The following is a 12,742-nucleotide window of genomic DNA, read 5'->3' as shown; positions in this document are numbered from 1 at the left end:
GTCTACGCGCCTCTAGGTGTGCCTGATGTCATCAAGATTGTGCCGCATGCGCATTGGGCCTAGCGCAATTTAAAAGTGCGCGTGACTGCCTGCCCTGCAGCATCACGAGTGATGACTGAGACACAGAGGCACTCAGGGCACTTGACCGGAGCTTCTGGGGGCTGTAATTTAATTATTCCTCTGCCAGCCATAGCCCCCCCTGTGTCTGCCGCCAGCACCAACAGCAGGTGAGTTTTACCGGCATCAATTAATGATTCATGGTGATGGTGGCACAGTTGGCACTGGGCGGGTGTCGCGCCTCGTGCAGTGGTGGTGGATTTAATTTAATTTGATTGATTTGCTGACTGTGTTGTTGTGACCTGGTGACTTGTGAGCAGGGCGGAGGCAGTGCAGAGCGAGGTGGCCTCACTGGCCTGAGTTGCGCGCTCAGCTGCTTAGCCTCTCACAGAACCGTCGCGGGTGCAGGCAATAAATCACAATTTTTAATTATGATGATGATTCAATCATCATCATCATGATTACAATTTTTGATTTGGTGCGCATGGTGCAGGCGGCCAGGCCGGCAGGCCGCAATTAAAGTAGGAGAACTGTTACTGAACTAAGCTAACATAGCTGCCAAGGTTTCAGATAGGTATGTGTGACATTTTCATAATTTTAGTATCATAGTGACATTTCAACGGCTAATAGGGGGAGCCGAGCCAAGGGTCTGGCTGCTTGGTACCTAGTAGAGCCTGTGCGTGAGCCGAGGCCGGACATCTTATTGCATGTAAATCATGCAATAAACATTGTATGAAAATATGATAGTCACTGCATAATTCAAACAACTACACTTCATTAACACGCGGCAGTGTTTCACATTAGATGACATCACTACAGTGACAGGCTTTAATTTACAGAGACCGCTTTTAAACCTGTAAGTAGATATGTTCTATGTTCCTTGACGGCAGTGTCACTGGTGGGATGAGAGGCAAAGCACTTGTCACTTGCAGCCTATATGTCAGAATTCTGGCATCGTGCAGCAACCCTACAGTGTATTCAATTAAACGCAAGCGGTTTTTGTGGCCTGCTGCAAACACACACATTTGAAGGTCGTCTCATAAGTGACAATGAAGGCGTGGTAAAATAAAGTATTTGTCAAGGGTCACACCATTTGGTGAATCGAGGAACCTGGTATTGATTCCAGAATTTTTGGCTCCACATTGTGGAGTTCAACCTCGACGCAGGCCTCTCTGTCTCTCACCCGTCTTGCATCATTGTGTGTAAATTGTGGTGTATGAGGTTAGAGCCTGGTGGCAGGCAGAAGCCTCATGAGTGACCTGCTAGTTTTGGGCTCGAAGATCAAAGAGAACCAAGAACTGAGCCGGAGTCCGGCATGAGTGACATTTTCTTGTGAGCAGATTCAAGCAAGGAAGATTGGGGAAACATATAATTATGAGAAATCACACCCATTTGAGCAACAAGGGACTCTAAGAAGTTAACTGGTGCAAAGCACCAGAAAAATACGCAGCCAGGAAACGAGCATTCTGTGACATTCAAATACTTTGACTATTATATTTGCTGGGTGATAGCACAAAAACATGTTTAGATTCACTGGCACAGTGACACTCTTTCAGGCACTTCTTCAGTTGAAGTTCTCAGACGACTAGGATTGAAACGGGTTGGAGAATGAAACCTGTATGAGTAAAGAAAGTGTGTGGAAACCTGCTAGGGACAGGATCGATGGAAATGTAAACTTGCAGCAAGGTGGGGAGGGAAAGCTGCAGGAGAAATAGGGTGGAACCTGAAAACGAAAAAAGAGGGAATCCTGTAACAGAGTATGGTATTCCTTTTCCTCTTTCGTTTCTATGTTTTTCCCGTTCTCTTCGCGGAATACCTCTACTCCTATCCTCTCTCTAAAGAACCATTGTTCGAACTTCGAACCCAGGTGGTAGTCTTATCTGTCCTGCGCTGACTTTGTCGAGCCCCTGCTGCTCTAACTGGCTAGACACCTCAATTAATGTATGCCTGCTACTGCTGGGATCTGCGAGTTCATGTCAGATCACGGATTGAGCCGGCCAGCTAAATTATTCATTGCTTTACGTGTCTATCAAAATGAGTGTCATGTCCCTTGCTTCACTGAAGTTTTTTAACGTATGTCTCAAGTGCCCATGTTTAAGGATAATTATGTATACCTGTTGTGCGTCGCTGGGCTCACAAGTCGCTGGCTTCGAGGGAGTTCCTGGTGTCATGTTAAAGTACATGGTAGCTGAAAACTAAACCAAGGTGAGGTGGCAAATAAAAATAACAGGTGTATAGTCGCGGAGGAGTCAGTCAATGCACCCTGTTCTCATGGACTCGCTCGAAGGACAGACGCTGGCAACACAGCACGCACCATGCTGCATGGGCAAGGCAGCCTCCGTGAGCAGCTGACTGAGGGCGCTTTAAGCGCCAAAAAGCAAATCTATCAGTGGGAGATAGATTAACAGAGTGAGGCACTACACTCAGACTAATTTACTTAGTTTGAAAGGCGAGCCACGGTGACAGCAATTGGTTTACGCCAGGCCGCCGCCTCCTCATACTCTGAGTCCGGTCTTCTGCAATGCTGCATTCATATTCACTCAGGCTCCGCTGAGCTGCAGTGTGTGCTTTGGGCTCCAGCAGCAGCCAGCAATGTCCCGTGGGGTTGGCCAGTCTGGCAGTCATGGTGCTCACCATATTTTTTAATTTACCGCCACAGCCAGCAGGGTCTCCCTGTTTCTGCTTTCTGGACAGGCATCGAGTAAGTAAACGGCTCCCTTCTGTAAATGGCTGACCACCTCACTGGAGGCGAGCCCAGAAAAAACAAACAGCAAAATGAAAATAGGAGCAGTTGTTTTGCCCCAGGCAGAAAACCCAGTGTCCCGTCAATCGGTGCAGAAGAAAAAAGCTATTGCCTTTTGCAATTTTTGTAACCCTGTTGCACAGCAGCATGACTTCTGTGCATTGGATTCATGGCTGAAAATTGAGAAGAAAAAAAGCTATATCGATGTAGCCTGTTGCTTGTGAGCGAGCAGGGAGGGAGACGTCTTAGAGGCAGGGAAGGAGTGCAGCATGGAGGGCATAATGACTTCCACCCCTGACCCCGCATTCCCACCATCAGAATTAAAATGTGATTTGCGGCCAGCATGGCTGCCCAAACTCACTCCACTCCACTGTGCAGCGCAGAACCAGGATGAATCAGCCAGGGCTGACTGTGGTCTGTGGAGAGATGTTCCCATAACAGGAATCCTTTTCACAGGCAGGAACAGACTGGGGCTGTGGATAAATGTTCCCAGAGCATTAGTAATCATTTCCACAGGCAGGAACAGGCCAGGCTGAGGTCTGGTGGCAAAGTTGTGCCTGTGGTACACTCTGGGTGTGTTAGATGTTGTTGTGACAGTGGTGTCTTCGGCAGCAACAGGTGTGTGCATGCCACAAATGTATGTTTTGCTGTGATGTGGTCTCTGCTGCATCCCTGTGCTGTGTGGTGTCCATCACTGTCCTTGCTGCGCGTCATGACTTATGTGCTTTGTATCACTATGCGCCTGCCTTGTACTGTGTGTTGTGTGACTGTTTTCTGTGCTAGGTGTCATTGTGCTTTTGATCTGTGTTTCACTGTATCTGTGCTGTATGCTGCAGTGTCCACGTGTTTGTGTCAATGTGTCTGTATTGTGTGACACTGTGTCTTTGCTGTGTGTCACTTTGGTTCCGTGCTGTATGTACATCTGATTGACAGCATGTATGTGACTTGTATACCACTGTGCCATCGTGTGTGTTGTTTATACATATTAATAGTAAGTAATTTATTCGATCAATTTATGATCATTTACATCACCAAGTAAAAACATACTCGTAGAAATACAAATCTAAAAGAAACATTTTACAGCATCATTAATTTCAAAATTACTATACAAAATTAAAAATAATTTTTACTATGTCATTTATATAAAATTCAGCTATACAAAAAAGACAGTTACAGTTGTTTCCAAACTACTTAATAGCCATGAGGAGAGTAGTTCTCTTGGGTAGCTAACATTTTATTTACTTAAATATTAATGTATTTCTTGGGATATAACCGTATCACTGTTTTTCTGGCTGTGACGTGTATGTGTGTCTGTCACAGTGTGTACACTGTCTGTCTCTGTGTGATTGCATCCGTCTGGATCTTTGTGTCTAGCTACATTGTGTGCTAAAATGGCACCACCATGACCGTGTCTGCCTCTGTGTCAGTGTCTTAATGTTTGTCTGACAGAGTTTTCATGTGTTTTAAATGTCTGATTGCCTCTTGTTTGCCTTTCTGCGCGTGTGGCTATTTTTGTGTATCTGTCTGGTGCTGTCATCTCTGATTGTTTAAGCACATTTTGGGTACATATGACTGGGTGGGTAACCTGGTGCTCTTTAAGGTCATCATCTACTATTTATTGTGCTTTGAAAGTTGATACAATTGAATATGTAATGAAAAATTTGCTGTAAAATTTACCATATTGGTCTGTCTTTTTCCACAAATTTCTTGGGGGGAGAACCCCACCAAACCCCCGTAGTAGCGGTCAGGCTCGCTCGCTGCGCTCGCTTGCTACGCGGATGGGGGCTGGTCTGGCTAAATTTGCCTGGGCTGCTTTGAGTTCCCAGTCCGGCCTTGTGTTTGTATACAGGTAAGAGGCACCCTAGTCATGTATTTCTTGTGTGTTTGCAGGTTGGAGAGCTGCACGAAATCGCCATCCGCCCCGGGGAACCAGAAGGGGCAGTTGAGAGCTCTGAAGAGGCAGAGGAGAGTTCCGAAGAGCACCGGCATGCCTGCGTCCCTCAGCTGGAGCAAGCTCTGCAGCAGGTGAGACCGTGTGGATTCATGCCATGCTGGTGAGCAAACTCCTCGCTGCTTGTCCAGTCAAGCAATGGCTGCTGTGCAGGCACGAACCACGGACGGTTTCAGTACTGCCCCAGGCTCCTCATGGTCAGGGTGGCTTCCGAAGAATGAGGGAGGCATCATTAGTGAAGGGGCAGGTCGTCTGGGGCTGCTCATTAAGTACTCGTTTTGCTTTCTTGTTCTGCCACATTCTTCACCTTCTTTTGTATTTAAATAGGAATATTTCAAACTGCAGATCCTTTTACTGACTCCCTGTCAGCCCTGCAGCTTGTAAATCCCTTGAAATACTTACTTTGCAATTTTTATATAGCGCGGACATGGCCTGAAGCAGTGGCGGCTCCTCCATAGGGATGTTTGGCCATCACCCCACTGCTTTCTCGCAGTGTGAGAAGGCAGAAACATAAAATGGTAAAAACTACCATTTTATGTTTCTGCTTCTCGCAATGCGAGAAAGCAGAAGTGCCTGGTTGGGGGCGGGAGGGTGGGTGGTCCTGCTCGAAGGCAGGGGGGGGTCGGCCCCTGTAGCTGAAAAAACAGTTAGTACCCACAATAGTGGGTAAGCCACTCCCCACCCCCCCTGCCCTCGAGCACGACCGCCCACTCTCCCTTTTTAACTATGCAGGAGAATATGGCCTGGCTGGTGCGCTCTCCCCTGCGCCTCACCAATCACAACGCTGCCATTGCAGCATTGTGATTGGTTCGGGGTAGGGGAGGGAGGCTGCCTGCTTCCTGTGTTCTAACTTCTTCCAGGATTCAGAAAACGCGGGAGCGGCGCGATACCAGCGGTAAGGTAGGTAACTTTATTTTTATTCTCCCCCGCACCTCCCGTCAGCATGTTTCCTCAAAACAAAGATGCCTGTCTGTATGTCTGACCAGTACAATTTCGTAGAGAAGCTTGACTAAAAAAAGGGGCACCTGCTTTTTGCTCCGTGACCTCTTTGCACATCATCGGCATAAGTAGGTGTCTTGCTTGCTGCGCGATACCAGCGGTAAGGTAGGTAACTTTATTTTTATTCTCCCCCGCACCTCCCGTCAGCATGTTTCCTCAAAACAAAGATGCCTGTCTGTATGTCTGACCAGTACAATTTCGTAGAGAAGCTTGACTAAAAAAAGGGGCACCTGCTTTTTGCTCCGTGACCTCTTTGCACATCATCGGCATAAGTAGGTGTCTTGCTTGCTGCGTAAAGCACAGGGTTTTTGTCTACAGCTTTGTAAAGGTTTTGGTTTATATGTTTAATGCCATGAGGCGGGTCTGGTAGGACATTTATTAAACTATTCAAATAAAATGTATAGACTATCTCCCGCGCCGCTCCAGGTATTACGTGGAGTAGCCAGAATCAGTGAAGAGGGCTGCTGCAGGCACATTGTAGGATGTGCCTTCAGGCCCTGCGACGTGGGGGTGGGGGAGTTCCGCACGATTAATCCCCACAGGCTTGGGTTCAAGGGAGCGCTCACGATATGGAAGACAGGCAGAGGGAGACTGGAAGCGATTGGGGAGAACTGAGGGATGACAGATGGGGGAGAGAAGGCACGGAGAGAGCGCTGTGAAGGGAGAGATGGATGGAGGGAGAGAGCCCCGGCTATGAGGGAGGAGGGGAGAGGGACTAGGGCAGGTGAAGTGCACCTTTGCCTTTCCCGCCTTGCCTTGTCTGCTTAGGAGAGAGCTCAGTGGTGAAAGGAGCTGAATTAATGCAGCTCGTGCGCATCTTTCCAAAGAAACCGGGTCCGTAGCACAGGAGCGCGCCCTAAAGCCCCATTTATATCCCAGAAACCCCACCATACAGCTCCTGCCTCAACTCACCACACATTCAGCGTGCCTTGGTGCCTCTCTTCTGACATCCTCTGACTTATGTCCGCACCCCAGTCTGTTATGTAGATTTGGAACAGTTACTGTTCCTTGTAAATACATCTTAGAGCCTTTTCATGCCCACTGCTGCCAAGTGCATTGTGCTCGCACAGGACTAGATAAGCCACTGCCACCAACCCGCGTTCTTGTCTGGCTCGCCTCTTCCATTTATTGTTGTTTTTGGCCTGAAAACACGTCTTGGTTTCATGGGGTTACGCTGAACAATCCTTGTGTTAGCTAATGCTTTCTTTAGTATTTTCACATAGAGGTGTATTACTAAAACTAACAGAATACACGTTAACGACCTCAGAAAGATGAAATCAAAATTACAGGATTCAAACTTGTGCCCAGATGTGAGCTGGGCCACCTAATGATTTTACTATGTCAACGAAGTCCCCTTTCCGTGTTTTTAATGTAGTAAAGCAATCTGTGGTCATGCATTACTCAGTAGAAAATCATTATGGCAGCTATAAGCAGGTTTTAAAGTGCTTTCTTCTTTTGATATTTGAGGTATGTACTGGGGAAAATAGCAGCTTTCAGAGATTTTTCTAATGGTTGTACCGGCCTGGACTTCCAAGGGGATCATCATCAGTGTGGACTCCTGAAGTGACTGCAGCCTTGTAGCTCCTCTGCTGGGCCTCCACAGCCCCTCCCACCCCACAACACACTGCAGGACTCTGCTTGAGAGTGTGGGTGCAGGGTGCATTTAGTTCTGCTGCAGCCTTGGGTCTGTGTGCGTATATGGTGTGTGGTGATGGTGAATATTGTGGCGGTGTGCGATTGCAGTGTGTTGCGTGCGTTTGAGTGCAGGGCGAGCAGTGCGCAGGGTGAGTAATGAGAGCCCACTGGTTGAGTAGTAAGATTGTATGAGTGAATGGTGTGCTTATGTGAGCTGTGTGAATGCACTGGATGAATGGTATGCCCTTGTGAGTGCAGGGTGAGCGGGATTCTTATGTGAGTGCAGGATGAGCGAAGCAGTGTGCGCCTGTGATTGAAGGTGAGTGAAGCAGTGTGTCTGTGTGAGTGCAGGCTGAGTGATGTCACTCTGCATGAGTTAGGTTTTGTGAGTTTATTTGTACATTTTTCTTTTCTTTTTTTTTTTTTTTCCAACCACACCCCCAGTGTTTGATTGAAGGTCGCATGCACTTTATACTCCACTCCAACCTTTCTCCCTAACCACTTTTAAAAAGCACCAGCCGCCACTGGCCTGAAGGCATCCGAGTGCTTTATAGCAGTAGCAGCGAGTTCTTGTTAAAGTAATTAAACTCTGACATTTACGTGGGTAGATGCATGCAGGAATTACCACATGAGACAATTACAAGAGTTGGTCAAGGGTCGTACACAGTTAAAGCCTCAACTTCTTGTCAAACTACTTTTATTTCATTTAAAAACCATCAAAAGATAAACAAAGATAAAAGGAGAATGACAAATCATGAAAGAAAGTAAAATCGGCTAATAATGAAATCGAAAAAGGAGAACAGTGTAGTGATTAGAAACTCCGACAAAGGGGGTATCATTGTACTGTGGCCGACAAAGGAGAATTTGGAGGAAGCTTACTCTCGGTTAAACGATGCTCAGTGTTATCGCAGAAGTTCCCCTTTGAAATACAAAGCCGTTCAGAACCTATTTTTAAAAAAATTATTGGCATGGAAGAGCATGGGCCTATTAAATATGGAGGAATACAAATACTTAAAGACAGAACACCCTATAACACCATCTATGTATTGTATTCCTAAGGTCCATAAGAACATTGAAAAACCACTGGGTAGATCAATAATAGTGGCCAACAATGGATTACTAGAAAATATGTCACGCTACATTGATTTCTTTCTTCAAGAGCACGTTCATAAGCTTAAGTCATTTGTACAGGATACTGGGGACTTCATCAGGAAAATTGCAGACATACAGTGGCAAGAAGGGTGGTATTTATTGGCCCTGGATGTGTCTACCCTGTACACATGCATCAGAAATCAGGATGGGCTTCAAGCTGTCGAGTACTTTTTAGCAAATAGGCCACTCAAATATGCACAACATAACAAAATGTTGATTGATATGTTGATATTTTGTTTAGAAAATGTTTATGTTCAAGAACCAAATGTTTCAACAAATCCAGGGAGTTGCCATTTGGGCCAGCTTCTCCCCCAGCTATGCCTGTTTGTTTATGGGCTGGTGGGAGGAGCTGGTCCTCAGAAGGCAATTTGAACAGACATGTGAGAATAATGTTGGATGTTGGCTAAGATTTATTGATGATTTGTTTATCATATGGCACGGAACGCAAAATGAGGCCCACAACTTTGTAGCGCTGCTGAACAACAATGATGTTAACCTACATTTCACTTCCAGCATTAGTGATAGGAGCATAACCTTTTTAGATGTACAGGTCAACATAATCAATAACAAAATGACCACTTCCCTACATCGAAAGGAAACTGCAGGTAACACATTGCTACATGCGTCGAGCGCACATCCTCCGCACCTAATACAAAGCATCCCCTACGGGGAGATGCTTCGTATTCGCAGGATATGCAGTGAGGAGCAGGATCTGAAATTGAAACCGGGGATGTGCAAACAGCGGTTTTTAGATGGAGGTTATACCAGCTCATCCATTGAAACCACAATAGTCAAATCTAGAAAGCGACAGACAGGAAATCCTGCAGGACAACAAAAAATCATCGCATAAGACAAATGTGGTTAGGGGTGAGGGATCAACAGAGTCTACCAGACTCATCCTCGCATACTCTAGACCGGAGCAACAGTTGAGAGCCATCGTAAGAAGAAATTGGCCAATAGTGCATGATGACCCAGTGATTGGGGCTTTGCTCCCTGAACAACCAGCTATAACCTACTCACTAACTTTCGCCCGATTTCCCTACTCCCTTGCCTCAGTAAGATCCTAGAAGCTCATGTTGCTAAATGTCTCAGCTCCTTCATTGAACTCTCGCTGTTTCTTGATCCCCAGCAGGCTGGCTTTAGATCAGCTCATTCTACAGAGCTGGTCATACCTGCAGTCATGGACGAACTCAGAAAGGGGGCCGACCACAACATCTCTCAGGCCCTTATCCTCCTGGATCTTTCGGCGGCATTTGACACGGTCGACGACTATCTTCTGATCGACCGTGTCGGCGGCGCCGGCATCTAGGGAACCGCCCTGAAATGGATCTCCTCCTTTCTGGATAATCGTTCCTAGGCAGTCCGCCTGGCCACCTTCTCAGCTAAGAGGGTAGGTTTGTCCTGCGGAGTCCCTCAGGGGTCCTCTCTCTCCCCCCTTCTTTTCAACCTTTACATGCTCCCCGCGATTCGCTCCCTACGTAACTGCGAGTTGGCCACTTTTAATTACGCTGACTACCTTCAACTAGTGTTTAAAATCGACTCCTCTACCACGTCTGTCTCAAATTTTCAGTCCACCTTGTACCTCATCAGTAACTGGATGAACGCCAGTCAATTGAAACTTAATCCTGACAAAACTGAGCTTGTTCTGACTGGCGGTACCTCCAACCCCTGGAACTCCAACTTCTGCCCCCTCTCTTAGGCAACTCTCCCCAACCAGCTGACTCCGTGAAAAGCCTTGGGGTTATCATAAGTAAAGATCTTTCCATGAAAACCCAAATCGGCGCAGTCGTATCATCGTCCTTCTTCCACCTTCGTAGAATCCGAAAGATCTCTAGATTTCTTACCACTGAGGCCCTTACCTTGGTTCTTCTGGCCCTAGTCATCTCCTGTATTGACTATGCCAATTCACTCTGTTGGTATCCCGGCTTACCAGCTTCACCGCCTACAACTGGTCCAGAACCAAGCAGCCAGGCTCATCTTCCACCAACCAAGACATCAACATGTCCGACCCCTGATGAAGAGCCTCCATTGGCTTCCGGTTGCAAATCGCTGCACATTTAAATTGGGCTGTACTATTTTCAAAGCCCTGGCCGGTCAAGGCCCAGCTTTTATTTCATCCCTGATACTTCGTTATACTACTTCACGCGCACTTCGCTCCTCATACTCAAATTTGCTCGTCGTCCCTCCCTTCAAGCGAAAAAAACACGGTGGCTTTAGATTTTCTCTCTTGGCCCCCCAACTTTGGAACTCCCTTCCTACTGAGCTCAGGTTAGTAACCTCATATTCCCGATTCAGAACTCTCCTTAAAACCCTTTTATTCTCTCAGGCATATGAGTAAGCCCCGGTTACCATACTTCTGCTGTATCCCCCCCCACTAGCGCCATGAAACCGTTTGGTGTAAGAGCGCTCTATGAATATTTTTAACATAACCTACAGAAGAACAGCCTCAATGGCTAATGCTTTAGTTATGAAAAACCCATAGGAAAAAGAAAAAACAGGATGGCTGGTAACAAGGAAGGGATTCTTCAAATGTTCCAACTGTAAAGCATGTCATTATGGCTCTAATAGAACTACATATCAGACTGCTTTCAGTGACAGGTCCCTAGACATAAAACAGCATCTGACATGCCAAACAGATTATGCTGTATATGTTTTACAATGCAGTTGCAATTTGTTATACATAGGCAGCACTAAACTATCGGTCCATAAGCGCATATTACAGCACATCAGGGCAATCAATAATAATGATCCCAGTTACCCCGTGGCTAGGCACTTCAAAATACATCATGAGAATAGTTTGCAACATCTACAATACTTTGTCATTGACGCGGTACCCCTGCCGAAAATAAGGGGGGGGGGGGGATCGTGAATTAAAATTGAGGTGCCTAGAAACTCGTTAAATTCTAGAGCTGGATACCAAACAGCCAAGGGGTCTAAACACAAGTGAAGACTTATACACTGATCTGGATTAGGTGGGTGTTAGACCTCTCTCACATAGCAACTGTTTTACCATCACTGCCTATCTGAGCTAATATTTTTTGATACCATTAGAATATCATCATTTTTTAACAGCTTAATGATATAGTGTTTCAAACCTTATGTATTCGAGATGTTTAAGTAATTTGTATACGATTGATTTTATCAAATGATTTCTATTACTCATATTTTTTCTATGTCTATTTTTATCATGTGATCGGGCGCTAGCACTTTAAAAATGGTGATTCACTTGGTTAACGCTGTCATGTGATCAAGGCAGAGGATCTGCCGAAACGCGTCATGGCGGAGTGTTTTTACTTGCAATAAATGAAAAATTAGCACTCACTTGGGTCCACTTGTCTTGTTTTCAACAAAAGGGAGCGCAGAAGAGCGAGGATTATAAAATTACCAATTCATATTTTGTTGTGGTCAATTAAAATATTACTATAAATCATGTACAACATTTACATTAAAACAATCATCATCAGCAATACAGTACTTGGAAAAAGGAGGAAAATATTCCTTGTTCCATCATCACAATTACAGCCCCATCTTGCCCCGTGCAAATCCTACTGCTAGTAAATATTTGCACACGCTAAACATGATATGAGGTGTTGTATCATATTTCATCACTCTAAGGGCATCTTGGTGCTTCCTGAACCCTAGACTTTTGCATAATACGCAAATCCATTTCTTTCTCGCCCTATCGTATGCCGGGCTAAAAGAACAGGAAGTGTGCAATATCTTCAATATGGTCTAAAATACTGAAGCTGCTCCCTTTGTTGTCCACTTTGCAGTATAGGTCTTGATTTGGAGAGTTTTGTACCAATATTTATTTCATGTACAGAATTCTTTCCAAGTGTGGCATGAAAGTATCAAGAAACTCTTCATTACATGGGTTTGGGTTGACAGTAAGAAATTGTGTTGTCAATCTACCTAAATTGGAATTGCTACGAAGTGCATTCGAAACATGTTCCCAGTATTTTTGTTTGATGATTATCTTTGAACTTTGCACAAATAGTTGCGTTTCCATCCAGTAAGAGTGGAGGCCAAGCTCAATGAACCATTTCTGGACCGGTCTAGTCCAAGGAAAGGTTAAGTATCTATTGAGTTCTAAAATTTCCTTAATGCCCTCTCTATAATCCACCAGCTCCGTGGTTGGCCATAATCTAATCCAGTAGAGCAGCAGTCGTAATAGTGCAATATACTCTATCCGCTTGATATTTAGT

At 45.6% G+C, this 12,742-nt stretch overlaps 1 protein-coding gene across 7 annotated transcripts in view; it reads left to right on the top strand.

Annotated features, from left to right (window-relative positions):
- Window positions 1-12,742, top strand: part of ESRP1 (epithelial splicing regulatory protein 1) — a 365,555-nt gene that overhangs the window by 31,878 nt on the left and 320,935 nt on the right. For 6 of the 7 annotated variants that reach the window (XM_085605242.1, XM_085605240.1, XM_085605244.1 and 3 more), the window contains exon 2: window positions 4,691-4,825. The exons of the other annotated variant lie outside the window; for it this stretch is intronic. In XM_085605242.1, coding sequence (XP_085461368.1) covers window positions 4,691-4,825 — 135 coding nt within the window. The remainder of the gene's footprint in view (window positions 1-4,690; window positions 4,826-12,742) is intronic. 7 annotated transcript variants of the gene reach the window in all.

Source organism: Triturus cristatus, chromosome 5_1 (assembly GCF_964204655.1).
Source record: "Triturus cristatus chromosome 5_1, aTriCri1.1, whole genome shotgun sequence".
Taxonomy (NCBI): domain Eukaryota; kingdom Metazoa; phylum Chordata; class Amphibia; order Caudata; family Salamandridae; genus Triturus; species Triturus cristatus.
Note: the sequence above shows the minus strand (reverse complement) of the source record. Positions and strands in the feature narration are given on the sequence as shown.